This window comes from Drosophila ananassae, chromosome 2R (genome assembly GCF_017639315.1).
Source record: "Drosophila ananassae strain 14024-0371.13 chromosome 2R, ASM1763931v2, whole genome shotgun sequence".
NCBI classification, from domain to species: domain Eukaryota; kingdom Metazoa; phylum Arthropoda; class Insecta; order Diptera; family Drosophilidae; genus Drosophila; species Drosophila ananassae.
The window spans coordinates 19,386,633-19,413,853 of NC_057928.1; the positions used below are offsets into that span (position 1 = coordinate 19,386,633).

The 27,221-nt window shown below is 47.6% G+C and overlaps 8 protein-coding genes across 16 annotated transcripts; 4 read left to right on the forward strand and 4 right to left on the reverse strand.

Annotated features, from left to right (window-relative positions):
- The first annotated feature begins 148 nt into the window (after positions 1-148).
- On the forward strand, positions 149-2,476 carry LOC6507002 (signal recognition particle subunit SRP68). Its single transcript, XM_001956813.4, has 4 exons — positions 149-320; positions 426-775; positions 833-1,495; positions 1,552-2,476. The coding sequence occupies exons 1-4, from the start codon at positions 221-223 to the stop codon at positions 2,251-2,253; spliced, it is 1,815 nt and encodes a 604-aa protein (XP_001956849.1). The 5' UTR covers positions 149-220; the 3' UTR covers positions 2,254-2,476.
- Positions 2,447-4,976, reverse strand: LOC6493011. The gene is made up of 3 exons (XM_001956812.4): positions 4,391-4,976; positions 3,473-3,777; positions 2,447-3,422 (listed from the first exon to the last, which is right to left on the reverse strand). The coding sequence occupies exons 1-3, from the start codon at positions 4,662-4,664 to the stop codon at positions 2,586-2,588; spliced, it is 1,416 nt and encodes a 471-aa protein (XP_001956848.1). The 5' UTR covers positions 4,665-4,976; the 3' UTR covers positions 2,447-2,585.
- Positions 4,977-6,526: 1,550 nt separating this feature from the next.
- Positions 6,527-7,902, forward strand: LOC6507003. Of its 3 annotated transcripts, none has more exons than XM_014909543.3 (2): positions 6,527-6,679; positions 7,395-7,902. In XM_014909543.3, exon 2 carries the CDS (start codon positions 7,404-7,406, stop codon positions 7,797-7,799), a length of 396 nt encoding a protein of 131 aa, XP_014765029.1. In that variant the 5' UTR covers positions 6,527-6,679; positions 7,395-7,403; the 3' UTR covers positions 7,800-7,902. The 3 variants fall into 3 exon arrangements, with proteins under 3 accessions (XP_014765029.1, XP_032310249.1, XP_001956847.1); XM_032454358.2 differs by lacking the exon at positions 6,527-6,679 and adding an exon at positions 6,713-6,774; XM_001956811.4 differs by lacking the exon at positions 6,527-6,679 and adding an exon at positions 6,795-7,329.
- LOC6493010 (N-acetylgalactosamine kinase) lies at positions 7,842-10,482 on the reverse strand. Of its 3 annotated transcripts, none has more exons than XM_014908694.3 (6): positions 10,351-10,482; positions 9,494-9,678; positions 9,263-9,436; positions 8,478-9,211; positions 8,216-8,420; positions 7,842-8,158 (listed from the first exon to the last, which is right to left on the reverse strand). In XM_014908694.3, exons 2-6 carry the CDS (start codon positions 9,670-9,672, stop codon positions 7,972-7,974), a joined length of 1,479 nt encoding a protein of 492 aa, XP_014764180.1. In that variant the 5' UTR covers positions 9,673-9,678; positions 10,351-10,482; the 3' UTR covers positions 7,842-7,971. The 3 variants fall into 3 exon arrangements, with proteins under 3 accessions (XP_014764180.1, XP_001956846.1, XP_044570447.1); XM_001956810.4 differs by lacking the exon at positions 10,351-10,482 and adding an exon at positions 9,948-10,084; XM_044714512.1 differs by lacking the exon at positions 10,351-10,482 and adding an exon at positions 9,812-9,857.
- A 353-nt stretch (positions 10,483-10,835) lies between these two features.
- Positions 10,836-13,061, forward strand: LOC6507004 (protein phosphatase methylesterase 1). The gene is made up of 6 exons (XM_001956809.4): positions 10,836-11,166; positions 11,225-11,423; positions 11,482-11,591; positions 11,651-11,962; positions 12,020-12,241; positions 12,299-13,061. The coding sequence occupies exons 1-6, from the start codon at positions 11,093-11,095 to the stop codon at positions 12,606-12,608; spliced, it is 1,227 nt and encodes a 408-aa protein (XP_001956845.1). The 5' UTR covers positions 10,836-11,092; the 3' UTR covers positions 12,609-13,061.
- A 27-nt stretch (positions 13,062-13,088) lies between these two features.
- LOC6493009 (UPF0193 protein EVG1 homolog) lies at positions 13,089-14,151 on the reverse strand. The gene is made up of 3 exons (XM_001956808.4): positions 13,827-14,151; positions 13,398-13,769; positions 13,089-13,337 (listed from the first exon to the last, which is right to left on the reverse strand). The coding sequence occupies exons 1-3, from the start codon at positions 14,029-14,031 to the stop codon at positions 13,162-13,164; spliced, it is 753 nt and encodes a 250-aa protein (XP_001956844.1). The 5' UTR covers positions 14,032-14,151; the 3' UTR covers positions 13,089-13,161.
- Positions 14,152-14,201: 50 nt separating this feature from the next.
- LOC6493007 (protein Smaug) lies at positions 14,202-21,868 on the reverse strand. 5 transcript variants are annotated; one of them, XM_044714511.1, is made up of 4 exons: positions 21,406-21,866; positions 16,863-19,259; positions 16,198-16,804; positions 14,202-15,343 (listed from the first exon to the last, which is right to left on the reverse strand). In XM_044714511.1, the coding sequence occupies exons 2-4, from the start codon at positions 19,169-19,171 to the stop codon at positions 15,302-15,304; spliced, it is 2,958 nt and encodes a 985-aa protein (XP_044570446.1). In that variant the 5' UTR covers positions 19,172-19,259; positions 21,406-21,866; the 3' UTR covers positions 14,202-15,301. The 5 variants fall into 5 exon arrangements, with proteins under 5 accessions (XP_044570446.1, XP_014764179.1, XP_001956843.1 ...); XM_014908693.3 differs by lacking the exon at positions 21,406-21,866 and adding an exon at positions 20,473-20,848 and having other exon boundaries at positions 16,198-16,801; XM_001956807.4 differs by lacking the exon at positions 21,406-21,866 and adding an exon at positions 20,473-20,847.
- Positions 21,869-21,901: 33 nt separating this feature from the next.
- Positions 21,902-26,177, forward strand: LOC6507005 (ubiquitin-protein ligase E3B). The gene is made up of 7 exons (XM_001956806.4): positions 21,902-22,330; positions 22,391-22,883; positions 22,939-23,319; positions 23,378-24,009; positions 24,064-24,182; positions 24,252-25,429; positions 25,488-26,177. The coding sequence occupies exons 1-7, from the start codon at positions 22,176-22,178 to the stop codon at positions 25,770-25,772; spliced, it is 3,243 nt and encodes a 1,080-aa protein (XP_001956842.1). The 5' UTR covers positions 21,902-22,175; the 3' UTR covers positions 25,773-26,177.
- The last annotated feature ends 1,044 nt before the right edge of the window (positions 26,178-27,221 follow it).

The window sequence follows — 27,221 nt, forward strand, 5'->3', positions numbered from 1 at the left end:
TCCTTGTTCTGTCGAATTTATTTTCAATCACCAAAAATTACATTACTCCTGTCAATCTAATTTTACACTTACAAATTTAGATTCTAAATATTTAACGATATATATCCCACGAATTGACACCCTCGCACCTATCGATAACATTGCATGTTTTTGACAATCCCAATTGGTTTGACATCCCTAGATTTTACACGTCGTTGATTTGTGTCGGACTGCTGGAAAAATGGTTGTCCAAGAAGATAATCCCAATATTGGGGACGTTGTGGAAAAGACAGAGAGTGCTCCGGTGGCTCCTGAGCCAGTCAAGATCTTCACTGTGGAGAGTGAGTAGTTTAAGGAGGTGTCGCTGCCGTCCAGACGGGTTGGACGCGTCGATTAACCTAAAAGTGTATATGCCAATAAATTAACTTTCACTCTCCTATCTGCAGTTTTGCATATGATCAAGGATGCCCAGCAGCAACACGGCCTGCGCCACGGTGACTTTCAGCGCTATCGGGGATACTGCACTCGTCGCATCCGTCGGTTGAGGAAAGCCCTGAAGTACCCCCAGGGGGACAAGCGTCATTTCAAGCGCCGCGATGTGACCATTGGACAGTTGACTGGAAAGAAGGCCGATGAGCGTTTTATCCACATCCCGTTGATCAGTGCCGAGCGAGCCTGGGCCTACGCCATGCAGCTTAAACAGGAGTCCAACACGGAGCCCCGCAAGCGCTTCCACCTGATCAACAAGCTGAGGAGGGCCTGTTTCTATGCCCTGCAGCTGCAGGAGCTGTGCAATGTAAGGTTCAGCTTGAATTTTTGAAAAACTTTAGTATAATTGTTGTGTAATTTCCAGACGGAGGCCTTTGACGCTCGGACGAAGCTGGAATGCGAGGCCTACGTTGCCTGGATGCACGGCACCTTGCACTTCGAGCTGCAGCTGTGGAAGACCGCTGGAGAGCACCTGAAACGCGCCCAGGTGGTGTACGAAAATCTGGCCAAGGCATTGCCCGACGATGAACAGGAGCTGTATCGTGCTAAAGTGAACGAGTTTACGCCCAATCTTCGCTACTGCGCTTACAACATCAGTGGTGGTGCCGGCGGCGGCAAGATCGACGAGATATTGGAGTTGCGTGCCCAGGGAGTGCTTGAAAACCTTGATGTGCTTGTCAGCCAGACAAAGACGGAGAGTAGTGAGGGCCTGCAGACGATCGACTGGCGCGGTCGCAAGGTCACCGTGCGTCCAGAGAAGGTGCGCCTCTTCCTGCTCAGTGCCCAGGAGCTAGACAAGTCCCTGGCCAAGACTACGAAGTTGGACGCCAAGATTGAGCTGATTGAACGCATCCTGATGGACTGCAAGGACGCCATCCAGGCAGTTCGAGATGAGATCAAGCAGGATCCTAAGCTGCGTTCGTTGACCACTGGCCAGACCGTTTCGGGAGTGCAATATCTATTGGCCTATCTAAGTTATATTCGCCATAGCCGCACGCTGCAGCGTAACTTGTGCTTGGTCGAACAGGTGAGTCCATTTAGATTCTACTTTGTAACATGGTCATTAGTTATCCACATTCATAGGCCAAGCTCAACTACGACGATCCTAACCAGCAGTCGCAGCAGAACATCGGAGACGGCAAGCGCGTACGATCACAGGATTTGGCCCGCCTTTACGAAATCATTCTGCAGAACGTTACCGAAATGCAGCAAATAACTGGCATGGAGGAGGACGCCAAGTACCAGGCAGAGGTGGAAAACCTATCCATTACCTTCAAGGCCTTCCGCTGCTACTACATTGCACTAACGCTCATTGATATGAAAAAGTGGAAGGAGGCAGTGGCGCTGTACGAACGCGCCTCCAACTATGCCAGCGAGGCCCTCAAGGGCAAGGCCAGCCCAGAGTTTCAGCTGCAGGATGAGCTTAAGAAGGTCGTTTCGGCCATCGACGGTTGCAAGTTCTCCGCCCACGCTTACAGTGTGCTCGAGGATGACAACAGTGAAGAATCGGGAACCACCACCAAGTCGCAGAAAACAACGAAGCCGCTGTACGAGAGATTATCCCTGTACAAGGAGGACCAGTCTCTGCACACCAAAACGCCCAACGTGTTCAAACTCACACCCGACATGGAACCCATTCCATGCAAGCCGCTCTTCTTTGATCTGGCCATGAACTATGTGGAGCTACCTTCCCTGGAAGATAAGCTAGAGTCGCCCGGCAAAAAGGGGCCATCGATCACCGGCTTTGTCAAGGGATTCCTTGGCTGGGGCGGTGGCGGTAAGTGAGATTTCGACGGACACTGCTCGAAACGGACCACTCTTTCGGAATTCCACACATGCATGTTACACTTGTAAAGTCCTCAGATCCATGTCCACGCCTCGGCGTGTCCTCCTCTGTTCTTTATAAGCTCTTTGTTTTGGCTTTTAAACCCGCCAGATTTGTTTTTCTACGAAACACTTGTAAGTTAAAAATGAACAATTATTCGGTAATAAAGGAACCTACAACATACCGCTGCAGTTCCTCCGGCAAAATTCCGGGTTTATTTCGATCGTTAATATAAGTTAATACTATAACTAGGTGACTATAATCCTTGCTTGGGGATTGTCCTTCCTTTTATTTATGGAATTTTAGCATGAAGCTGGGAGTGGATACTTTGCTTTTCCATGTGAAGATAGCCGAGGTCATAGAACTCCATCACCAGCTCCCGGATACGCAGATGGTACTCCGCTGTGAGCATCTGGGTGCACTTGATCTCCTTGCAGCACAGGTTCTGCTCGCTAATCACGTCCAAGTTGGGTAAATTGTTTGTGTCGAATGTTACTGCCGGCAGGATCCACATTCCGATGGCCAAACCGTAGTGCACCTGACGCACATACTCTGCGCTGAGGCGCTGCAGCGAGAAGGCTTCGCACAGCTCCTCCAGCCTCTCGCCAGCTGGTGTGTCCTCCAATTGGTGGACCAGCTCCTGGCCCAGCGCCTCCGAGTACGCTGCCAACAGGGTGTCTGTGTGCACGTCGCGGAAGTCTCTCCTAGTACTCGTGTAGATAAAGTGCAGGATATCGAATACGGGTGATGTGCGGCGCATGGCCTGCAGATCGAAGAAGATCACCTCCTCCGGCTGGGAGCGAAACATGATGTTGTTCACCCACAAATCTCCATGACTAATCACGCTGAAGGGAGTCTCGCCAGCCGCATTAATCTCCTGCTTCAGTTTATCGTAAAGATTGGGGCGTATTTGCTCGAGAAGGCGAATGGGAGTCGTTAGACTCCCGTCTGCATTGGAGCCACCTAGACTGTCCAGGGCTTGCTGCACGGAGGTGTCCAGTATGGTGGCGTAAAACTCGGCGGCCTCCTCGCAGTAGACAATCTCTCGAAGGTTTCTGGCCTGTGCGACGAAATGCGGAAAGTCCAGCTGCTGGGCAGCTAGTGAAGCGGCATGGAGTTGCGCCAGTTTCTGGAAAGGATTTGAAAATATATGAGTTCTCTTTACAGGTATCGACTCACCTTCATAACCAGGATACAGTCCCCCAGTTCTAATCCCACCAAACGGTCCTTCATCCGGAAGCCCAGGGTCTTCAGGTCCTGCAATACTATGATGGGCTCTCCAGCTTCCCCATTTGAGTCCTGTGGCGGTCGTCGGTCGTGGCTGTCGGCGATGTGGCACACCGGGAAGAGCTGCTGCCGACTGTGGGCGGCGAGCAGGGGCACCAGGTGCCGGTAGGCGTTAATCTCATTGCTAAAGGCCTCCTCGCAGCGGTAAAGCTGTCGGCGGGACAGACTGGCAATCTGCCGCTTAACGATGACCGTGACTGGAGGAGCAGAGCCAGTGGCAGAGGAAGAGCGAGCCCCGCGAGGAGTAAGAGGAAATACAGAGCAAAACAAACCGTGAGAGTAGCGGTGACAACAGCTGACATTTGTTTACGTCGCTGGCAGCGATTTATGAATGAAATGGGGTGGGTGACCTTGCGTGCGTGAGAGTTAGGTGGCTGTGGCTCTCGCGAAACTGTTTTCCTCTCTCTCTCTAGGCTGGGTAGTATGCGCGAGTATGCGTGCTGACCTTTACCGAATCTATATATTACGTATACGCCATGGGTGTATGGGTGCATTGCATTTAGAAATGCGTGCAACAAGGTCAACCCACTCGACGCCGCCGCTCAGCGGTGCTGGCACCAGCGACTAACTATGAATATGGATGATATTCGAAGGGTATCGACTAGATAGTACCTCGAAAATATATTCCAGGGTATACTTTTAAGATTAGGTTTTAAAACCGATTAAAAAAAACAGATCTATCTTAAGTTTAAATTAAGATTTAAAAACCCTTTAAACAGTATACACTCTTCTTGTTACAGGGTATCACTAAGAAAATCAATGAGATGAGCCACAGCCACTGACCGCCAATCTTTTTCTGTCAAAATTTACCCGTTTCGTTGGCCGCCGGCTGCTCCTGATCCCGGGCCACTGCCTGGCTGATGGTCACCCGCTTCACCACCGACATGTAGTTATCGCCGCTACTGCTCCCAGCACTGCATGCGATGTGGGCAATGCTAAAGGACACCAGCTTGTTCTGGCTGAATAGCTGGCGCAGGTGTTCGACATTCTCCTCGAACTGATTGATGGCCATTCCAGCCGGGCAGCCATTCGTCGAAGGTCCTGCTGCCACTGAACTCACCGCTGCCATGGCCAGTGTCTCCATTTCACTTGACCGTTCCGAAGGGGACTGGCTATGGCTGGGTCTTGGATTGAGGGAGGCAGCTGCCAAATCGAGTGCTTGCCGTCGATTTCTGCCGCTGCAGCATTTTCTTTGACACCAAATCGAAAATCAGTCCAGGTCAGACCAGATTTTTTTGTTGTTCGAACGACACAGTTATTGTATAATTTCCGCAGCCATGTATAGTTCACAAACTGGCTAATACCTAGGGGGTTATAGCACACCCAAGCGAATGGCGTGCGAAAAGCGAAACACAAACCGCCCGCCGAACTGCAAAACGTCGACTGGCAGCCAAACTGCAGTCCGAGCATATCGAGAGAGTCGTCCAAAATGCACCGAGAATCGGCGGAGAATTCTCATTCCTCTCCGTGGCGCTCGGTTCTAAATTTGAAAATGCATTCGAAAGCCGGTAGGAGGCGGCAAACTCGCCACCTCACTCGCATTCAAGGTCATATTCGTATTTGTATTCGAATTCGTATAGAACTTTCACTCGTCGGCCACGGGTGCGTATACGTAATGCGCGTCGCTTTGGCCAAAGCGGATGTTGCTCATACGCCGCGTTGCCCGATTGCCGTTTGCATTGGGCCGCCGAGTCGTGCACTTGAATTCGCATAGTATGCCCTTGACGGTCGCTGCGTGTGGGTCGAGGCAATGTAAGGCATAAAAAATTAAATAAATGCAAATAAAAAGTATTATAGTTGATATCTAAGCTGGTCTTGTAAATGTATATCCCTGAAAGCATCCGATTGGGCTAATAAAGTTCAAAGACCAAGCTCATTAACAGCTGCCATGCCAGACAATGCACAGGCAATTTGTTTATTTAATATGCAACTACAAACAGCCGCTAAATGGTCATTAATTAAATATCAATCTGCCACGGCCACTCCCTCGGAAACAGAAAAAAAAAAAAACAACAAATTCGAGTCGAAACCCCGGCAAACAATGTAAATACCAATCGTAGACCAAAGAAAAGTTCAAGGTTATCTGCGGTGGAGTATGAATATGTTTATGCCAAAATATCCCAGCTGGAAGTGCGGGCTTCCGCCTTAACTGATCGGTTCGGTTGAATAACCCCCCTGGCCGAGTTGAATAGACCTGGCCGACACCCGTGGCAAATTAGGGTCAAACATGTGCAGGCAACACTTGAGCATTCAATTCAGGGTCAATTTCAATCGGCACTTTCAAAATCGCACAGTGCTCGGTTTCGAGCCAGACTTGGATTCTAAGCTCTAAACTTGTCAATCATTGTAAATCGGTATATATATAACTATATATATTGGATTAAACACAGAGAAAAAAATTTAAAAAAGGAGAGAAATATTTAAGAAGTTTCTTGAAGCTACATGAGTTTAAGGTCATAGTTGTTATCCTTCTATGAAGATTAATATTAAATTATATATCTTAAAATCTCTTCTTATTCACTTATTATATTATAAATATTAAATTCTTAAATTTTTATCCAAATACATAGTAGTTTTCTGTGTAAAAAACAAGCATAAATATGTGCAACTTTTCCATGCGTAAAAAGTCGTACTGCCGGCAGCCAGGTATGGCGACCTTTTTTGGGGGGCACTTTTATGGAGCATGAGAAACGGAGACAGACATCATTGCTTTTAATTGCCCCCCAGATCTGAGCCTAGGCCTAGGTCAGTAGCTAGTAGACTTGCAACCAATACTCCGTTCCAACCATAATTAATTTAATAAAATGTAAAGCAGCCCCCGCGACTACCACAAATCTTGACTCATTCTGTGAGATTTCGAGGCATTTTTATTGAGCATGATTCAAAGCTGGGCTCTAAATGAACAGCTTGGGGCTTTGAGTTTAACTCGTTTTTGTGGCATTCAACGGCCAGCGAATAAAAGTTCGCCGCCTCGATATTCTATGATCAGTTACAGTCTCAACGTCACCCAAAACCCAGGTGTTCCAGTTTCGGTCAAAGTGCTTCTCGATCGCGGAGGATTAGCCCCGATTATAAATAAATTTGTATCTCCAAAATAAAGTGAGTGCCGCCGTGTGATTTGATTTTCGGTTGTGTGGGACTTTAACCTTGACTTTGGTGTTTAAAAAAAAAAAAATAAAATGGAATTGGAATATGTAAATTGCATTTAATGGCGCCTAATTAAGAGTTACTATGCAGATACAGTGGCTTGCTATCAAAAGAAAATTAAGTGATCTTGAAAACTAAATATTTTAAATATTTTTGAAGCTATCTTAGAACTTTCAGGATAAAAATATTTGAATTATCTTCATCGTTGCCAGTCAAAGAGGTCCTTGAACAAGAGTACTATTGTTTTACCTTGTAATAAATATTATTAAAAAAATTCTAAAAAAAATTCCCATGACACCACTGTATCTGTATCTGAAGCCTTGATTGCTTTGTTCAAACCAAATTGGAGCAGTCTACGCTTGACAATTAAAGCTTTTTTTTTTTTTCTTTTATAAAAAATATAAAATAAAGCCAAGCCAGTTGCAGTTTCAGTTGCAAAAAAGTTCATGGATTAGTAGCCAGGTCCGAGCCAAGATCTCCAAGCTGCCCACTCCATGGGCCAAATGCGAGATAATTGATTTTCCCGTACATAATTTATGACGCACGAAACTGACAGCCGGCTTGTAGATTAAAAACTGCCACTGACCAGCGGCTATAAATCTGTCCGTATCAGTTTATTAGAACGTTGCATTGGACAATAATGCTCCAGCTCCTGCTCCCTTTCCAGTTTCCAATCATGCCGACCACCACCACCGCCGCCTGCCAAGCCACACTGATCGCCAGCCTCCTCGCCATGATCGCCGTGAGTTCCGTACGGGGACAGTTTTTTTATCACCAGGCATTGGGTTTGCCAGCAGCCCACTCATATGAGCCAGCATCGCAGTATCAGGGCTATGCCACAGCAGATGCCCACCCGTCGGTGGTGCGCAACGCCCAATGGGAGTCCGAGCTGCCGCCGGAGTTGTCGAAGAGCGCCAAGTTCTACAACGATCCTGTGATTGCTGCCAATCTGGCCAAGGAGTCGCTGCTCACCAAGAAGGAAATGGCTGTGGTGCATCGCGAGGCTGAGAAAATCCCACGCGAGCAGGTCTACAAGCTATTCAAGAACGCCGGCTGGCTGAGTCGCCGATAGATCTCCACTAACTTCCCGTTTCCCACCTTGTGCCTTGTTGTATTTTTAGCTTTTAAATTGTTAATATATTGTACATATACATATTAAATGTTTCTACCACAGACTTTTCATTGACTAAGTTCTGTAGATGCTTTGGATACACACACATAGTGTTTCATATACATTATATAGACTATTTTGTGTATAGTTCAGCTCCATTGCCCGGCAGAGTGGCGAAGACGACCTCGTTGAAGTCGTTCGGCTGATGGCGCTCCAGCAAATGGGCCGGCAGCTTGGCATAGTATTCCCGCTTCAACGCCTTGATGTACTCATCCGCAGTTTCAACCGAGTCGCACATGGCCACTATGCAGCCTCCCCAGCTAGAAATTATGGAAATAAATTGGTCTGACAGACAAATTATTGCAATCTTAGCTTACCCGGCGCCAGTGACACGAGCACTGACATCCAGCGCATTAGAAATGGCAATTAGACGCTCCACGTCAGGATGCGAGCACTCGTACAGCTCCCGCAAGCTTTCATGGGACTGACGCATAAGCAGGCCCAGCTTGCTGGCATCCTTCTCATTTGGAGTGGAGGAGAGCTCTTCGCAAATCTTCCGGAACTTGGCGACACGTCCAGATTCTGTAAAATATCAATCGAAATGAGAGGGTTTCTTAATCAGTAATACAACCAACCTACCTTGGATAACATGCAGGGCACGTTGTTGGAGCTTGAACTGCTCCATATGGCGTGTGTTGGCCGAAAGGAACTTGGTCTCCAGCTCCTGCTCGGTTATGCCCAACTCCTTGCAGATGTCTGCCCGCGTGTAGACCTTTTTCGTCAGATTATCCCTGATCAGTTTCTCAAACGTTTCATTGTCCATCTGGCAGGCCTCCTCCAGATCGATAAAGCGCACAAAGTCCTGCCAGTTGATCAGACCCTTGACCTTGGCCAGCCATCGCGTGGCCAGTCGGCACTCCACTACCCGCTCGTTGTAGTCCGACGAGGCAGCCTTGTTCTTCTGGGCCAGGCTGTTGGCTACCACGAAGCACTTTCCCGCCGGCAAAGTGACCGGAGTGCCCTTGAGCTTGGGATGGAATTCGATGTGGTGGGCACAGCCCACACGGCCCAAGTAGGCAATAGCCTGGTCCATGCCTCCACTGTGAGTGCCAATGTATTGCTCGCACTTGGCGGAGATAGAGGCCAGCTCCCGGCGATCCAGCTGCATGCCCTGGACATGGGCGGTGGCCAGAACTGCCGAGCTAACCATGGCACTCGAGCTGGACAAGCCAGCGGCCAATGGCACATTCCCGTCTACAGCGATACGCATCCCAATGGGGCTCCACTTGCTGGCCAGCTGTTCCTGGACTCCCTTAATGCCGCACAGGAAGTAGTTGTACCAAGCTGGGCCGCCGCTCTTGGGCAACTCGATTCTGGAAATTTAATCATTAAAATTAAAATATTTAACTTCCAAAAGCACCCACCTGAAAGTTTTCAGGTCCGCATCATAGCCCTGGAATTTGGCTTCCTCAATATTCCTCAGCTGCAGTTGACTGCTGTCCGGATTTTTGGCCACTGCCAGGAAGATGCTCTGGCTTACGGCCATGGGAAGCACGGAATAACCACAGTAGTCGACATGCTCGCCAATAATATTGACTCTACGGAATAGGGTATTAGTTGATGGGGTAATTAAGAGATGACTCATATAAGCTCACCGTCCCGGGACGCGGACAATAAACTCGGGTTCCACACCGAATTGCTTAACGAAAAAGGCGTTCAGCTTTTGAACACGGTCGTAAATTTTGGAATCCGGCTGGAGCTTCTGCTGGGTTACGACTTCAATTCCGGGCTGGGAGCCCAGGCCTGGAGCAGTTCCATTCCCGTTGGCAGTCATCTTCACCTGTAGACGAACGAAAGCTTAATAACCCTCATTTTTTGCACACTGGGCGACGAACTGTAAACGTGTCGCAAAAAACAACGACACAGTCGCAACTGGTTAATCTAAATTTATTGGCAGAAACATATTTACATACGTAAACAAACAACACGAACACACAAACACAGGCTTAACACCTGCGTCAGGGGCAAAAAAATTTGCTTATCAGGGGATTCCTTATCATAATGTCAAATTGACGATTTGCCAATAAACAGCTTGACTAACATTATTACCTATCAGTTAGGCAATCAGTTTGGGAAATGGATTATATTGCACTAAAACATCAGATTGACGATCTGACGGCTTAATTGAGGAAAAAAATACAAGTGCAAAAGTGCAATTTACCGGCAAAACAACAATAGTGTGGCCAGAAGGGCGTGCGAGAGGGTGGATGCGACACTTGCAATTCAGGGTTTCCAGGCTTGCAAAAACATTAACCCTCCAATTGTCCTTGACCTATAATTTACAGTTTCCTTTAAACAGTTTATTTTAAACAATTACACATTCTTTTCAATAAAAATTATATGTTTGTTTAGAATCCGACTTAAAAATAAACAATTTTGCGCCATAAAACGTTCGTAAGTGATTAAGATGTTTGCACTTTTGACGATATAGCCCAACAAGTTCTTATCTTACTTTATGGGGTCAAAATAACTTTGAGAGGTTCTCCGTTCTTATCAGGGAAGAGTTCTAGTTTTCGGTGTACGAGCACGTCGCCCACTATCAAACGACTGAACGAGAGGGCTCGTGCCGTTTCCGTTTTGTTTAGTTCGGAATACATTTCAAAACAGTTTCGATACAGTGCAGCATTTTGAATTGCAGTTCGTTTAGTTATTTTTCAATAACACTGTTTTAACGCGATATGAAACGTTTGAATTTGGCGGGCAATAGTGTGGATCTAATGAAGTTGTTTTCTTTAGATCTACCTTTAGGGTAGTTTTTTAAGAGGTTGGGAAAGGCTTTGTTCAATATTCTACTATTAAAATAATTAGAATCTTCCATATATGAATCTTTAAATTAAAATATTTAAAGCTTGTAAGATTCCAGACTTTACAGTGCTGCCAGATAATTTGTTGAACTTAAACGAACTGCTTTACCATCTGTTATCGATATATTATTTTGATATATTATCAACAATCTCCAGCTGATTAGGACACTGCTTTATCTTTTCAGGACTAAAAAAATTGCAATTTTCTTACAATAAGCAAAAAGTGAAACCTTTAAATAAATACCCTTTTATCGGGGCAGATTCCTTGCGTAAATAATCCCACGGCACCCAAGGCGTCGTGGTAACGTAATATAATAATAAAAAAATATCTGTTACAAACAGAAAATCCGGCGAGCTAAGGACATAGTAGCCAGTGCCAGGACAATCGTAATGTCTAGTTTGCAGCGAACGATGCTGAAGGGCAAGCTCCCGCCTACTATTCCGGGAGGACGTATAGGACGAGCGTAAGGAAACTTATACACATTAATCTTTAGGCTCCGAGATTAGTCAGATCCGTTTCAGGGACTCGTTTAAGAAGTCCCGCATAAGGGACTATAAACCAGGGATGTGGAATGAGTTCTTTGCAGAGAAGGAGGACATCGTGGTGGACGATCAGCGAACTTTTCGCATCTATCGGACCAAACAACCGGAGAAGCCGGGTCCGGTTCTGTTGCTACTCCACGGCGGTGGTTATTCGGCCCTAACCTGGGCCCACTTTTGTGTAAGCAGATCCCTAATCTCTTGCGGAGATTATCTAATTGATTTCTCTTACTTTCCAGTCGGAGGTAACGAGCATGATCCACTGCCAATGCCTCAGCATTGATCTACGCGGCCACGGAGACAGCAAGGTGGACGACGAGGACGATCTTTCGGCGGACACGCTGGCCAAGTAAGTTAGCTTCTAGTCCACAAGGAATAATGTAGGTAAAATGATTCCACCCCCACTAGGGACATTGGTGACTTGATCCTGAAGCTGTATCCCGAGGAGGTGCCACAAATGTATGTGGTTGGGCACTCCATGGGCGGAGCCATCGCTGTCCACTTCGCTCACATGGCTCTGGTACCAAACCTAATTGGTATAACCGTCATAGACGTGGTGGAGGGCACGGCCATGGAGGCGCTGGCCAGCATGCAGAGCTTTCTGCGCTCCCGTCCAAAGTATTTCCAGAGTATTCCCAATGCCATCGAGTGGTGCATCCGCAGCGGTCAAGTGCGGAATGTGGACAGTGCCAAAGTGTCCATGCCCGGGCAGATAATCAAGTGAGCCACTCTTACTTGGATATTAGAAATGACTAACTTACTAAAACTAATCCTCAGCTGTACAACGAACAAACTGGCAACGAATGATCTGCCGCTGCCCGATGAGGTCCTCGAGGAGGCCCATCACACCAGCATGTTCCCAAATCCGTTCAGCATTTCCGAAGACGAGGAAGTGTCCCCACCGGGCGATGAGACACCCGAAACAAGCAGTGACAATTCAGCGGGCGCTGACTTCAAGAAACCCATCACGACCAAATCGGCGACAGAAGCGGCCAAGAAGTGAGTTTAGGACTTCCATGGGGATCCATTGAATTAATTGCAATATTTGTATCGCAGCTACACCTGGCGTATTGATCTCTCCAAGTCGGAGAAGTACTGGGTGGGCTGGTTCTCGGGCTTGAGCGAGAAGTTCCTTAACTTGCGCCTGCCGAAGCAGCTGCTCCTGGCCAGCATCGATGGCCTGGACCGCACGCTTACCGTGGGCCAGATGCAGGGCCGCTTTCAGATGCAGGTTCTGGCCCGCTGCGGTCATGCCGTGCACGAGGACCGTCCGCACGAGGTAGCCGAAGTAATCAGTGGCTATCTCATCCGTAACCGCTTTGCGGAGGCAGCTGGCGAGTTCCGCTGCCACATGCCGTCGTGTTAAGAGACCATCAACTACTACCACCACCCTTTAAGCCAAGGTTGAGCACAAACTGAGGTCACAAAATGTCTATTTTTTGGAATGGAATCAATGGAACCAGAACCTGGAATACAAACCGATCTGTGCAGAAATATATATACAAAAAAACAAAGAAACAAAAAAGAAAGTAGAGAAATAGGAACATAGCCGTATATTCTATATACACAGATATTCAATATAATCAAGTAATTTATTCGGTATTTTTAATTAAATATGAATTTTTAACATTGTACTTTATGCTCTTTTTGCCAAAAAAAAAAAAAATCTCACTTTTGGGCTTCTTACATTGTTATAATGAGTGTGTATTAAATATGTGCCAGATCCAGAATGAAAATCTAACGAAATTATACGAAAATCGAAAAAAAAATAAGTTACATAAATAAAAACTATTAATCGCTAATAATGTTAAATGCAAAAACCGAATCGAATCTGAATCCTGTAATCTGAATGAAGGAATCTTGGCATTTATTGAATTGCTTTCAAAACAGGATAACCATTCGAAGAAACGATAACACATTTAGTCCACAAAACGGAAGCCACCATCGGCCTTCATTTTGATCTTGGACTCCAGCGCCTGGATGCGGCGGAGGCGCTCTGAGATTTGGTCGCTTATCTCCGCCCGGTACTTCTTGCCCTGGCCCATCGACTCCATTTCGGTCAGCCAGTTGGCGCGCTCATTGATCTGGTCCAGCACTATCGTGGGAAAATGGATGAAGGATGCGGGAAATCCTACCCAGAATCTCATTCACTTACGTTCATTGATGAGATCTTCCTCGGTGACATCTTTCTCCTCCCGGGGACGACGACGCGGCTTGACGGCCGGGTCGGGAAGATGGGTGCCGGCCATGGTGAACTGAAGCTTGGACTTGGCCTTCTCCCCGTGCATCTTGTTGTCCGTGGGCGGACGGTAGTAGCTGTGATTGTAGGCACCACTGGCCTCAATCTGGCGCAGATTTTTGCGCTTGGCGTTCCGGGCCCGCTCCAAAATTGCCAGAGTCTCCTTGTCCGGATCGTTGTTGGTGTTGGGACGAGGAGGCTCGGGCAGTGGCAGCGGGGTTCCATTGCGCAGGCTCTCATCGATCTGCTTGCGCACCATCATCGACATCTTCGACTCCTTGACCAGCACTGAGGAGGATTATTTAAAACGCAGGAAGACCCTTATAGCCTATTTCCCAAACTTACATCGGATTAGGTCCGCTGTCTCCTTGCTGTACTCCACCTTGGCGGTGTGAAAGGCTCCGGCACCTCCCGGGGCAATCCGCTCGCTGGGCCACAACGGTAGCTTCTTCGAACCGGATGGCTCGCCGCCCGCCTCCGGTTCGGTTTGGGCCATCAGGTCCCCGGGCAGGGCCTTGATCTGCACATTGTTGAAGCGATGTCGGCTCATTCTGTAAGTCTAGGGAATTTGGCTCGGAAGGAATATAGTCTAGAATCGCTTGGGCAATTTCGTGTGTCGTGTCGGGGAGCTACGTTCGGTCTGGGGAGTTGTTGTACGCCGGACAACAAGACCGGAGACGCATGGCAACCTGAGTTGTTAGGCAAACACGGCATTGGGTGTATTTTTAATTCTCGAAATAATTTATTGAAAATAAATAGGTTTTTTAGGAGGAGAAGGTACATCATACACGTTCGGTTCTCAACTGACTATCCTGATTGGAGGACTAACATATTTCTTTATCCCAACTGGCCGTACAATGGGTTGTTTTATTCATAAATTAAAAGCATTATTAGCAATTTACAATTTTGCAATTATTAACAGAGGTTTTTGTTTGTTTGTTTTTTTTTTTTGACAAGAAATTAAGAAACAAAACATTTCTAAGCAAGATTTACACATGCAGTTTGTTCGATTTTAGTTTTGTTTTTTAGATTTTTTACATTTAAATTAAGCTAGACATTTTGTTACGTTCTTATGGTAATAATTTTTTGGCTGCCTTCTCGTTTTTTTTTGCTGTCCAGCTTTGCCGTCGTCGTTTCTTTGAACTTAAGCCTAGTATGCGACATTCATTCGTTTATATAAATATATATATATAATTTTTCATTTAGTTTTTGTTTTAAAACAATCAAATAATAACATAATCGAGTGATTGGCTTGCCATTTTTTACATAATAAACAATTGACTAAAGCGAAAACATAGCATTAAATAGTTGATATTCTAGTAATCGTGATTATGAGTCAGATATCGTCCAGATGTAGCCATTATCTGGCTTCTCCCCTTACTTATACAAAATACAATAATGTTATGTTATGTGGATGTGTGGCTCCTCCGATCTGATCCAGCACAAACAGTGAAACATTGAAACTCTTTTTCCGTTTAAAGTTTAGTCTAGTTTCGGTTCAGCAATCATGTTCCCTCTAATTTAAAATAAATTATGTGTACGTGTATATAAACATATCCATTATGTGACTTCTACTACTTCATTCAGCAAGCAAGTATTTTTTTGATTCGCGCAAACAACTCTTCTCTCCAAGTTCCAAGCTATCCTTCTTTCTTTCCTTCTAGTTTTTAATAGTTGCGAAAAGTAATCTTAGTCAGTCTCATGGTCACGATGCAGAGTTCATTTCTAATTTTTTTTTTACTAGATAAACCTTTTCCGTCGTCGTCGCTCCTGGTGGCTCCTTGGTTGATTGGTTGGTTTAATGGTTGATGGTTTTAGAATTAGAACAGCGTGAAATGTTGATCGAATTTGGCCAAATTTTCCTACATAGAGAGAAGTTACTGTAGTGGGTGAGTGTGCTCGCGTGTGTACTGTGGGTTTTTGTTTGCTTCACGTGTTAATTCAACTATAGACATGGCGACACAACATTTACGAAACCTATCATTAATTCATTAATACACATACTAATAACATTGACAGCAAGATGCCCCGCCACCTCTCGGGCTCATCAAAGTCCAACGGCCAGCCGTTGCACCGTTGCGAGCCCTCCAGGCGCTCCCTGGCACACACAATTTAAAAAACTTAACATTTAAACAAACTATTCGCTTAAGAACTAAAAACGATACGATACAATACGATTATGATTACGATTACGATTACAAAGGACAGACGACGTCGTCACACAAAACAGAACAGAGATGATGAATCCTAGGGAGCTATTTATAAAAAAACATTCATGTTCGTGAACACAAAAAACTACTGGCCGACTGGCCATAGCCGTATCGGAAAAATCTAAACAAATCCAGTGGTACGACTTGGCTCCGGCTCCGGCTCCGGCACAGGCTCAGTTCATTGCCTGCTCCGTCATCTGGCGGCACAGCGTTTCCAGCTGCTCCAGACTCTTGAAGTCGTTCATCATGCCGAGGCAGTGGTCGACGGCATGGTTGTTGTTCTTGCTGCTCTGGTGGCAGAGATTGTGGCCACAGGCACCACCAGTCAGGCCGCTAACTATACCACCACCACCTACACTGGTACTGGTACTGGTACTGGGACACGAGGCAACAGCTGCCGCCAGCAACTGCAGCTGCTGCTGGTTAATCAGGTTGTTGTTAAGCATGCTGTTGTTATTGTTGTTGTTGCTGCCAATCTGCTCCTGACTCTGGCTGGGATTACTAACCATCACCACGGCCGCCATGGTCTTCTTTGGTTGCTGCTCGGAGCTGGCCACTCCCCCGCTGAGTTTCCTCGGCTGCTGCTGCTGGGTCAGTAGGTTGTCGTTTGATCCGTTGTTGGTGAGGACTCCCTGGCCGGGCTTGAAGATCAGCTGCTGTGGCTGCTGAGGTCCGCCGGCCACGAGGATGAGATTGTTCAGCGAGCGGCGGTGCGGCTGGGCCTGCTGCGGCGGTGTCTGCTGGGGCAGGGCCGGGAAGTGATTGTGTTGCTGCAGCATCTGTTGCATCTGCTGCTGCTGCTGGCCATGGTGATGGGACTTGGGCGGCTGAGGTTGCTGCTGCTGTTGCTGTTGCTGCTGGGGATTGCCCATGAAGCTGGGGTACGAGGAGCTCTTGTACTGCGGCTGGTGCGACGGACCACTGTTATACCCGTTGTAGTCGAACTGGGGCAGCGGCAGTGGAGGCGGCGGGCCCTGCTGCGGATGGTGCGGCAGCTGTGGATGCTGCAGGCAGTTGAGCGAGAAGTTCAGCATGTCGTTGGAGTTCTTCCGGTTGTTGATCCGGTCGTTGCTGCCGTTCTTCGTGTCGCACTTGCGCGTCTTGCCGTTCCATCTGTCGGAAAACCATTTCATAATTGATCATTTCTAAGAACTGAAGTCCAAACACTCACCTTGGCTTGTTGATGTTGCCTCCGTTGACGCCTCCGCCGGCGGCCTTCACGTGGTGCAGCTTCGGCAGCGAGCTCTTCAGCTTCGACAGCTTGAACTTGAGCTCCTTCAGCTGGTTGGCGTGGTTCATGAACGCCTCGTTGTGAATGGAGCGGTCCAGTATCCACATGAACACCCCCAGAGTCTCGTCGTCCTGGGCGGCGTAGGGATCCTGCTGCAAGGTGTTGCTCACAATGTCAATCACCTTGAGGAATCGCAGCCCAATGTTCTCCTCCGGCGGCCCCAACGCATCCAGCGGCTTCATCGGCGTCAGCACTATGTTCGTTAGCTCCTCGACGGCGGTGCTGAGCTTCATCTGGCCGGTGACCAGATCCTGTTCGACGCGCTTGAGGATGTTGGCACGCTCCTTCAGCTTTTCGATGCACAGAGCCAGCTTGTGGGAGGCGCCCTTCGTGACACCAACGCTCTGCAGGAAGTCCTCGGTGATCAGGAGCATCTCCTCGTAGGTCATGTTCTTGAACAGCTCGATGTACTTGTGGAGGCGCAGCGACTTCAGCCAGAGGCCGATGCCCGACATGCCCACGTTCCGGGTGTGAAAGCGGATGTAGTTCGGCTTGAACTCGTCCAAGCGGGTGTCCGATCCGCTGTTGGCCAGAACGCCGCGCTGGTGCTCGATGGAAAGGGAGAAGCTCCTCGGCTTGTTGGCGAACTGGGCCAGGTTCTCCGTGGAATTGGAACAGTTGTCGTTCACCGTGATCACCGAGGAGTTGGACGAACTGGAGCAGCTGGAGATCGTTTGGGTGGTGAGGCTGTTGGAGCGGCGCGTCTTCAGAGCGGCAATCTTGCTGTCCAGGCTCCACCTGTTGATGTCCCCGAACTGGTCGCCCATCAGAATGGATGCGTAGGGCGGCGGTTGGAGCAGTTGCTGCTGAGGATTGGTGTCGGGAGCTCCGCAGAGATTGCTGCTGCTGGCCAGGCTGCAGGCCTCGCCAACGTCGGCCGTCGTGGGATCGAAGTCGAGTATTTCCGTGCCATTCTTGCTGAATGACGTGTCGTGGTCGTCGCCGCTGTGGCCGCCGCCAGCGATGCCCAGCATGGAGCCCGCCGCCGCGCCAGCCACCACGCCGTTCACCAAAGAGGAGGTGCTGTCCAGGGTGAGGCCGAGGCTGTTCTGGGTCTGACTAGAAGCTAATTCGTTCCGGGTAATACCATTTAGATTATCACAGAGTGGATTGATGGATCCGCTGGAACCGGAGCCCCTCCAATCCGACAGCTTGTGCTGCAGGTGTTTGCTGGGCGGCGCAATGGTCTGCCAGTCGTTGGTGCGCGAGGAACGGCTGCCGGAGGTCACCGACGAGCACGAGGCCGTCGAGGAGCTGGTCGCCGAGGAGGAGGAGCAACTGCCACTGCCGGTGGAGCTGCCGCCGACCACCAGTTGCGGCGAGGGCTGCAGGAAGTAGCTGCGATTGGTCAGGCCCGCCGCCGCCGCTTGGATGTGATCCTCCAGGTGGCGCAGCCAGATGTTCAGCGACCGCCTGTCCTCGCTGGAGATCGCCGGATGTATGAGCAGATAGGAGAAGATCTGCTGCACCAGCTCTGTGGGCACAATCTGCTGCATGGTGTCCTTGACGGCCACCGGTATCAGGGTCAGGTAGATGACCTTCGCCTCCTCGTTTCCGGGCTTCAGCAGCGGCAGCATGTTCAGCACCTCGTTCAGGATGTCCTCCTTGCGGGCGAACAGCTTCCGCTCGTCGCACTGGGCCGAGGTGGTGATCTGGAAGTCGCTGCCATAGCAAGGCATCGAGTCCTTGTCGGAGGAGGAGGAGGACATGGCGTCGAGCAGGTCGCACGGCTGGAAGGTCTTGTACGCGTTGAGCAGATTCTGCAGGTACACCGGATTGTTGGCATTGATGTCGATGACGACGCTGCTCAGGTTCGTCTGCGAGGTGCCCAGGTTCTGGGTCAGGGTGCTGTCGATCGAATACTGGAGGAACTTTAAGCTCGGATAGCGCAGCCGCTTCAGCAGGGCGTACATCACAACTGTTCGCTCGCAGTCGTTCCATTTCTCGAAGAGATTGGTAACTGTGGTCACCTGCTCGCAGAACAGTGCATTTGACGCCTGGCTGGCATTGGGATTAGGATTATTATCCGTCGTCGTGGTGGCTGGGGGGGATGATGTGGTGGCTGTACGCTCCGGCTTGGGCGTCGATGTGGTTGTGGAGCTGGAGGTGGTTGGCTGCATCTCTATGGATGCACTGTTAGGGATGCCGGCAGACATCGGATTCTCAGTAGTTCCAGTTGGGTACTTCATCTCGTTGTTAGTTTTCTGATTGTTTCTAGTGTAGATTATGCTATTTTTTAACTGTTACGGCTTCTTTGTGTTTATTTGGTTGCGTTTCCTGCAAATAGAAGAGAAGCAGACAGGTGCCATGGTCAGTAGAGTCTATTGAAGTAAACAATCCCAGTCCACGTGATCGTGGATCCACTTTTTTCAAAGAATTTGTCACCATTTATTGGGATTAGTACTCTAACTTTGGTCTCCGCCAGCCACAAATATCGTTCGAAATTTAATCAAATCTGTTTTCGCTAATTTGTTAAATTTACAGGCAACAACAACTGCCACTGGGAGCCATTGACGAATGGAAATTAGCATTTGCACGGTCCGCTGATCGGAGGAGGAGACGGGCTGGGACGGGCGAGCGGGAGGCTTATCAGGAAAGCAAATAAATAACAAATATATAACACCTTCCCATGTTGATTTCGATTTGATTTCGAGCAAGTGACGGCCGAAGATAAATCAATAAAATAACAAACATTTTAAATACAGAATCGTTATAATCGAGTTGGCATTTCCAAGGGAGGGGGGGTGGTGGCGGATATCGAGAGGGGATTATTGGTTAGGGCCGGACCAGAAGTTGGGTTAGGTTTTTGCAGTTGGCAGTTTTCATTTAGTTTCGTTGTCATTATGGCTGTTGTGTGCCCATTTCGAGTCTTATTGCTTGGCTTGCCGTTGGCCATACCCTTGAAGAAAGTAGAGGGAGTGCTCAATAAGAAATAATCCCACCACAACGTATTATTTTCTCAAAAAATTATCATTTTTATAAAGAGATCATAACTAACGGATTATTATCCTCCCTAAAAAAAGAAATATGGCAACTCTAGGAGGTACAGGGTAGCAACCGATTCGACTCTCCACACTCTCATTCTCTGGTGACTTTCTTCGATCTTTTTTACTGTTATACTTCAAGCCAGAGAGAGGGGGAGAGCCAGAGACTAAAACATAACGGGCCTCAATTACTGCACTTTAAACGCTACTGTTACTGTGGAATTTACTTTTTTTTTTTACTATTTAACTTTTTTTTGATAAAATTTCACATTAACTTTTATTTTTTATTGCTTTAATTGTTGGGAGAAGCCAGCCGAGGGGGAGCAGAAAGGGCGGCAAGCACTTTCGTTTGGCGCGCCTCGATCTAACGGTTCTTGTGCATGTCCCGGGCAGACCCCACCTTTGAGGTTATGCCCCGGTGCCAACTGTTTCCCAACCGGCTAGCCCCAAGCCTTGCTAAAATTCCTCCAAAAGTTCAATAAACGTTCGAGGAACTGGAAACTCACACAATAAGGCGGCGTTGTTTTCGTGTAGAATATTTTTATTTTTTTTGCCCTTTCAGCAGCCGCGATCGCGAGTGCTACGGTTTGGCATTCTTTATTTACTTTTTTTTTTCACTTATTATTTTTTGTATTTTTCATGCACAATATAAATTTGATTATCTGTAGTTGGACCGCCGCCGCAGCCGTCGCACGAAACAATTCTTGTTTTTATTAAATAAGCAAAGATGAGAACTGCAACTGGGGGAGACCGACCGAACTGCTGCAGTGGGGAGCTCCGCGGAGAAGGAGAGAATGATGGCGAATGATTGGGGCTGGCTAGCTGGCGTCAGCAGCCCAGCGCAGTGTGGCGTTTAGAAAGAAAATGGTGGAGCTGCCAAAGGCAGGAGGGAGAAAGGAGAGATGAGCGAAACGGGCAAGGAAAAGGAAACGGGAGCGCGCCTTTTTTTTTGCTTCTGATGCTGGCTGTCACACATAAAACGGAAGAGGGGGTGGGGGTATAACCCAATGAGACCTTGCCTTGCCTGCCTTCGTGTGCGTGCGTGTGTGTGTGTAAGCAGGGCAGAAATTGCATGAGGCAATGCACAGTCGAAATTGCGGTAAATTACATGAGAGAACATTACAGGGCAACCGTAGCACGGCACTCTGCTTCCTATCCTATCCCCTCGCACTCTCTCTCACTCTCTTTGCACAATTGTTTTCATTTACACTCACTTTCTTATGGCTGCTCATAGAAAATTCGGTAGGAGGTGGGGTGGCGGGTTTGGGTTTGTTGTTTTCCCCCTCACCAATACACTAGTACACTAGTACACCAAGACACACTGGCAGTTTGGCCCCCAAAATCACACGCCCCACGCAGACAACAAAAATATATAGCTATGGCTACGAATTTCGCTTTGGCAGTGCGCTTGTGCCAAAATCGTTCTATTTTTCAATTACCTTTTCGCCTTCTGTTCGCCTGCTGCAAACCTTGAAATTATTTTCTGTTGCAATTCACACACAGTTTTGATCGCTCCCTGGCACGAAATTCGAGCATATTTTGCTAATTCGATATGCTATCAGACCGCCGCGCATTTATTAATTTACAATTTTCACATTGGCTTTTGCTTGCCCGTATGTGTGTGTGTGTGTGTGTTGGTATTTTTATTAGCACTTTGGGGCTTGTTGTTTTTGCTAAATCATAATTACATCCCCTTTTCAGCCACACATTACCGTCGCGATGGGCCAACGTGTTTTTCACAAGCGCGCGACTTCGTCTCTGCTGATGGACATATTTTTTACTTTCCCCAGCTATTCCATATTTTCAGAAAATAAGTTTAAATTATTAATTCACGCGAAACGCGTTTGCAGTGTTACCAAATACGGCTTGGCTAGTTCCCAGAGCGCGTCCCAGCTATTGGTGGCCCAGCTGTTGCAGCTATCGCATAACTATCGATAGTTTTTTCAGTAGGACCGCGTTTGTAAGCGCTAGGGTGTTTTTTGGAGGTGCTGCAGTTGGAAAATGAAAATTTTTATTGGAAAATTGGGCCTTTAATTTGCTCGGATTACGATGCGAATATCCAGCGTGGGGCCGGCTGTATCGAGGGTTTCTCTACGCTCTGCCAGCTATGTTAATTGAGGGCACACGCCCGCTCAGCAACAGTCCCAACGAAAACAAACTAAAACAACAACAACACAAACTGCTGCATTGTGTCTACAGCTGAAAAACAATGTTCGCCCAAACCCAAAAAAGTAATTTCTTGGAGCAAACGAAAGCGGCGCGGGAGGAGCGGGCGTTGGAGAAGCGTAGGGAGCTGGCGGCGACCCTCCTGCAGTCCACTTTGAAAGGATACGCGGCGCGAAGGCAGTACCAGAAGAGGATCATGTAGGTGTCGTGGGTTTCCTTGTAAAATATTTACTTATTGGATGCTTTATTCTTTTTCAGCCATGATTTCGATGCCATTTTCCCCAGCGAAGGGCATGACGAAAAGGATGTGGAGCTGGAGCTGCTTGCCATAAATGTGTACCCAGTGCTCCGGCGCTATCTCACCCAGATCAAATTGGACAAGAGCGATGCACTGGCTCGGGAGCGCCTAGAGCGAATCTGCCGCTATGTTATCAAGGCCATGGAGGCGGAGAACCCGAAGCTCTCCTACGCAGCTCTCTGCCTCCACAAGGAACGTGGCCTGCCTTGGATAGCGCACATCAAAATCCTCCTAACCAACTGCCTGAAACTGCTGCCAGAACTGAAGCCGGAGAACCATGCGGACAGTTTGTCCTTGGCTCTCTTTTTGCATGCACTGGTGGTCTTCACTGCCCCCAAGTCATGGGCCATCTTGCGAAACAGCCAATTCGAGCGCCTGCAGCCAGCCATGCAGAAAGTCTGTTGCAATATTCAGGGGCATCTGGTGCAACATGATTTTTACAAGACCATGAGGGTAAGCTTTGAAAACTTTTTATTGAACAACTAACCAGTAGTATTTCTAATTTTAGCTCGTTTTACTCCGTGGAACTGCTCGCGAGGAACTGTCTGTGAAGCCCGTCACCCTGGTGGCCATCATAACGCTTTGTCTGCGTCCCCTGATAGACAGTGATTACAGCCGCAATCTTCTGACCAAATTTCTGACAGAGATCCTCTCGGTGCCCGCGTTGATCTACCACCTCCACCAGAGTGTTCCCCAGTGCCTCGAACAGTTTTCGGCCATGGGCTTGTTGAGAAAAGCTTTGAGTATCTCGGAGGACCACCAGTGGTTCGAAGAGTTCGGTGCCAGCATGCCGGGAACCAAATCTCTGGCATTTCTTGGAAATTTAGTTAATCTTTTCAATATTGAAGCTCAAGAGGAGGCCAAGACACTGGCTTATCCCTTGCTGACGGTTAGTAATATATGCAATAATTCTTATTTATGTGATTTAATCATATCCTGTCCAATAGAAAACCACCACATCGTTGTTGGAGCTTATACCCAACACGGTGACCACCAAAGGAGTGTTCACACAGTGGCACGAGCTATTAGGTTGGCATACTCCAGGGTCGGAGCCTGCCCAGAATCAGAATGTGGCTCTCATAAAGAAGCAGTTTCACATGCTGTGGGACCATCGCTGTATCAAACTCCTGCTGGGCGATCTTCTGAAGGAAATCAACAAGAACTACGAACGGATAGAGTTCCAGTCCCCGCAACAACCATCCACATCCAACCTGCTGCGTCGCGCCTTGGAGCGTAGCTCCACGAGGGGAGTAAATCTAATGGGAGGAGGGGGAGCAAGTAGCAAACAAAGCAAGCAGCAGTGGCGCAAGCTGGACAACAAAGACGTTGTGCAGGTGTCTCGCATTTGTGCCATGTACTATGCTGCCCAGAGTACTCTCTCCCAGATGAAGCTGTACATTCTATCCGGAATCTGCTACAACGACAACGTGCTGTATGATATTTGGCTGCTGATCACTTCATTGGGTCCGACTTGTGGCATGAAAGAGTACTTGGAGTTGTTCAAATCCGAAGCCAACTTACAGAAGCCACAGACTGCCATGCTGATGCTCTTCTGTGACTGCATGACGCATTACGTTACGTAGGTCTTGACATCTTCCTTGATGAATATTATAATAAGAGTTTGTTTACTTAGTATTTTAGATGAGTATGAAATGTACACGGAGCAGAAACCCTTCAAGCTTAACGACTACGTTATGCTAACCTATTTCCTGAACAATATTCTCTTCAAACTTATAAACGACAATATTTTAGGTGAGTCTTATCAGAAATCTGTGCAAGAAATGATTAAACTATTATGTAAATTTCATTTTTGAACTTTAGGAGCCAAGAATATTGTTCAGAACCCGGTCTTCTTGTCCCTGCACACCTTACTGCTTTGCTTGTATCGCCGTGATTGCCGACGGCCGTTCACCCCGCCCAACCACTGGCTCATACCGGAGGTGAAACCCTCAACGTTCATCAATGACTTGGAAAAAGCGAAGAGAAACGCCATGCTGCTGCTGGCCAAGATGCCGCACATCATTCCCCATGAGGATCGGGTGAAACTCTTCAGAAAGTTTGTGCAAAACGAGAAGGCGGTGATGGGCCTAACGGAAAGTGCTTGCGCCTCGCCCAGATCGGCTCTAATTGTGATCCATCGAGAGCGGATTGTGGAGGACGGCTACCGGCAACTGGCTGCCCAGCCCACGCAAGCTCTCAAAGGTGTCATCCGGGTGAGGTTCATCAATCAGCAAGGGCTGCACGAGGCGGGAATCGATCAAGATGGTGTGTTCAAGGAATTCCTGGAGGAGACTATCAAGAAAGTATTCGATCCGTCGCTGAATCTGTTCAAAACCACCTCGGATCAGCGACTGTATCCGTCGCCTATATCCTACGTTCAGGACAATCATAAGGAGCTCTTCGAGTTCGTGGGCCGTATGCTGGGAAAAGCTGTCTATGAGGGCATCGTTGTCGATGTGCCATTTGCTTCGTTCTTCCTCTCCCAGCTGCTGGGACAGACGCAACAGGCTCCCTACTCCTGCATGGATGAGCTGCCTTCGCTGGACAATGAGCTGTATCGCAGTCTCACTTTCATCAAACACTATAAGCAGGATGTGGCCGATTTGAATCTGACATTTTCCGTTGATCAGGATGTGATGGGCAGGATAGTGACGCACGAACTGCATCCGGGGGGAAAGGCAAGGGTTGTGAATGACCACAACAAGCTGGTCTACATCCACTACATGGCCTTCTTTCACATGAACACCCAAATCCGCGAGCAGACGATAGCCTTTAATCGTGGCTTCCGCAGCATCGTCAATCCGGAGTGGTTATCTCTGTTTTCTCCTCCGGAGCTTCAGCGTCTCATATCAGGCGACACGGTGCCATTGGATTTAAGAGATTTGCGAAAACACACGCAATATTATGGAGGCTTCCATGATTCCCATCGGGTGGTGGGCTGGCTGTGGGACATTTTGGCTAAGGATTTCACAGAAGAGGAGCGCAAACTCTTCCTTAAGGTTGCAGCTTCAATATTTCATAAGCCTTCATATTCTTAAACTTCATATTTTCTTTCAGTTTGTAACCAGTTGCTCGAAGCCACCGCTTTTGGGCTTCGCCCATCTGGAGCCACCGTTCTCCATTCGCTGTGTGGAGGTGGGCGACGACGAGGACACTGGGGACACTATTGGCAGCGTGATTCGGGGCTTCTTCACCATTCGCAAAAAGGATCCGCTCAACCGACTGCCCACCTCGTCCACATGCTTCAATCTTCTGAAGCTGCCCAACTACCAGAAGAAGTCCACGCTGAGGGACAAACTCCGCTATGCCGTGAGCAGCAACACTGGTTTCGAACTGTCCTAAGGATACCCATTCTCCGGCTACCTTGTGTGCACATTTTGTATGTTTATTCCTTTATTGAGGCATTGGTGTATTTTAATTTGTGGTCGCTTCTCGCAAATGGAGGGAATATGAGTATTTAAAATAATCTTCAACACAATTATTAACAAATAAATATAAACGTATAGCTGTGATAAAACTATAATAAATACTAACGAAGAGTACACAACCAATACTAAGCTGAATTACGAAAACTAGAACGAACAATCCATTTTGGTAGAAAGCATAAATATATTATGTATCTAGATAATACTGTACATTGTGCGGCTTGGCATATAATAGATATTCAGAATCACATACGGTGTAATTTAAAAGTTATATGTAAAAGCAACAATAAATATATGTGTCTGATTCATGTGCAAAATGTAATCCTGTTTATCAGATTCCTCTTGCGTAAGGTAGCCATTCCCAAAGCGCATTCCCAAAGATAACAAACATGCAATTAGAGAGAGAGCTGCTCGAAGAAAATTCCCCGGGTTTTTCCAAACTAAAAACTGAATGAAAACGGATATGACGTTCTCGGTCTCGGGACACGACACGAGTGGCGAAAGAGCACTGCAACGAACACTAATGACACAAATCCGTCTGGACACGGACTTATGATATTTCCTCAACTCCCGACCTCCGCTAATTGCCTGAGTCACACTCGGTTTCGGGTCAGGGGCACTTAGTCCTCCGACCGTCCGCCATAAGCGGAAATACGTAAGTATCCGAAGCGATTTATGCAAAGCTAGTCGAATTACGATTTGCCGGAAATTGCATATCGACTGCCTAATGACCGCAGACGTGTACTGGAAACTCGAGAAGGGTTTAGTCCTTTCTGAGTCAGAAGAAGAAAATGTATTTTGATAGTAGAATTTTTTGTTTAAGGGGTTTATATCCAGGACATTTTTCAATCATTCCTTAGGTTATTTGATTACCCAAGTCCGGAAACATCTTTCAATAATAATTAAAATTATAATAATCCTTTTTTTAGTCTCAAGAAACCCCATTAACTTAAATTTGTTTAGTAGATATCAGATAAAGATCTATCAGAAAATGTTTCCAGGACATATGTATGTCCATTCGATCTGCATCTCCATCCTTTATACTCTTTTTATCTGAACCCCGATCGTAATTAGTTTGGACGAGTTCCGTTCCAGTTCTCGTCTTAGGGCCCCCACCGGAGTGATGTCCTCTTGCGGTTTTGTCGGCCCGCTTTTGTCGCCAACCTTTAAATACAGGACAGGACAATGGCAAACAAATTGTTCAAAAACAGACCCACAAACAGGCAATAATCATAACAATAATTTCAAAAACTGCAGCAGAGACGACAAAAACAGTCGGCGGTCGTCTCAACCGTCAGGCCATAAAACTCGCATCGGTATTGTTCCCAAAAGATGAGGAGGCACCGCATCAGCATCTCGGGGACAA

What these genes read in the sequence shown, in the direction of transcription:
- LOC6507002 (XM_001956813.4), top strand. Translation starts at nt 221, where the DNA reads ATGGTTGTCCAAGAAGATAATCCCAATATTGGGGACGTTGTGGAAAAG. An exon ending in CAAGATCTTCACTGTGGAGA is followed by an intron (nt 321 to 425) that starts GTGAGTAGTTTA and finishes TCCTATCTGCAG; the next exon opens with TTTTGCATATGATCAAGGAT. An exon ending in AGCTGCAGGAGCTGTGCAAT is followed by an intron (nt 776 to 832) that starts GTAAGGTTCAGC and finishes TGTAATTTCCAG; the next exon opens with ACGGAGGCCTTTGACGCTCG.
- LOC6493011 (XM_001956812.4), bottom strand. Translation starts at nt 4,664, where the DNA reads ATGGAGACACTGGCCATGGCAGCGGTGAGTTCAGTGGCAGCAGGACCT. An exon ending in GCCGGCGGCCAACGAAACGG is followed by an intron (nt 3,778 to 4,390) that starts GTAAATTTTGAC and finishes CTGCTCCTCCAG; the next exon opens with TCACGGTCATCGTTAAGCGG. An exon ending in ACTGTATCCTGGTTATGAAG is followed by an intron (nt 3,423 to 3,472) that starts GTGAGTCGATAC and finishes AATCCTTTCCAG; the next exon opens with AAACTGGCGCAACTCCATGC.
- LOC6493010 (XM_014908694.3), bottom strand. Translation starts at nt 9,672, where the DNA reads ATGACTGCCAACGGGAATGGAACTGCTCCAGGCCTGGGCTCCCAGCCC. An exon ending in ATTGTCCGCGTCCCGGGACG is followed by an intron (nt 9,437 to 9,493) that starts GTGAGCTTATAT and finishes CCTATTCCGTAG; the next exon opens with AGTCAATATTATTGGCGAGC. An exon ending in GCGGACCTGAAAACTTTCAG is followed by an intron (nt 9,212 to 9,262) that starts GTGGGTGCTTTT and finishes TTAAATTTCCAG; the next exon opens with AATCGAGTTGCCCAAGAGCG.
- LOC6507004 (XM_001956809.4), top strand. Translation starts at nt 11,093, where the DNA reads ATGTCTAGTTTGCAGCGAACGATGCTGAAGGGCAAGCTCCCGCCTACT. An exon ending in TAACCTGGGCCCACTTTTGT is followed by an intron (nt 11,424 to 11,481) that starts GTAAGCAGATCC and finishes CTTACTTTCCAG; the next exon opens with TCGGAGGTAACGAGCATGAT. An exon ending in GCGACAGAAGCGGCCAAGAA is followed by an intron (nt 12,242 to 12,298) that starts GTGAGTTTAGGA and finishes TTTGTATCGCAG; the next exon opens with CTACACCTGGCGTATTGATC.
- LOC6493009 (XM_001956808.4), bottom strand. Translation starts at nt 14,031, where the DNA reads ATGAGCCGACATCGCTTCAACAATGTGCAGATCAAGGCCCTGCCCGGG. An exon ending in GACAGCGGACCTAATCCGAT is followed by an intron (nt 13,770 to 13,826) that starts GTAAGTTTGGGA and finishes AATCCTCCTCAG; the next exon opens with TGCTGGTCAAGGAGTCGAAG. An exon ending in GGAAGATCTCATCAATGAAC is followed by an intron (nt 13,338 to 13,397) that starts GTAAGTGAATGA and finishes TTCCCACGATAG; the next exon opens with TGCTGGACCAGATCAATGAG.
- LOC6493007 (XM_014908691.2), bottom strand. Translation starts at nt 19,171, where the DNA reads ATGAAGTACCCAACTGGAACTACTGAGAATCCGATGTCTGCCGGCATC. An exon ending in GGCAACATCAACAAGCCAAG is followed by an intron (nt 16,805 to 16,862) that starts GTGAGTGTTTGG and finishes GTTTTCCGACAG; the next exon opens with ATGGAACGGCAAGACGCGCA.
- LOC6507005 (XM_001956806.4), top strand. Translation starts at nt 22,176, where the DNA reads ATGTTCGCCCAAACCCAAAAAAGTAATTTCTTGGAGCAAACGAAAGCG. An exon ending in TATAAACGACAATATTTTAG is followed by an intron (nt 24,183 to 24,251) that starts GTGAGTCTTATC and finishes TTTGAACTTTAG; the next exon opens with GAGCCAAGAATATTGTTCAG. An exon ending in AGCGCAAACTCTTCCTTAAG is followed by an intron (nt 25,430 to 25,487) that starts GTTGCAGCTTCA and finishes ATTTTCTTTCAG; the next exon opens with TTTGTAACCAGTTGCTCGAA.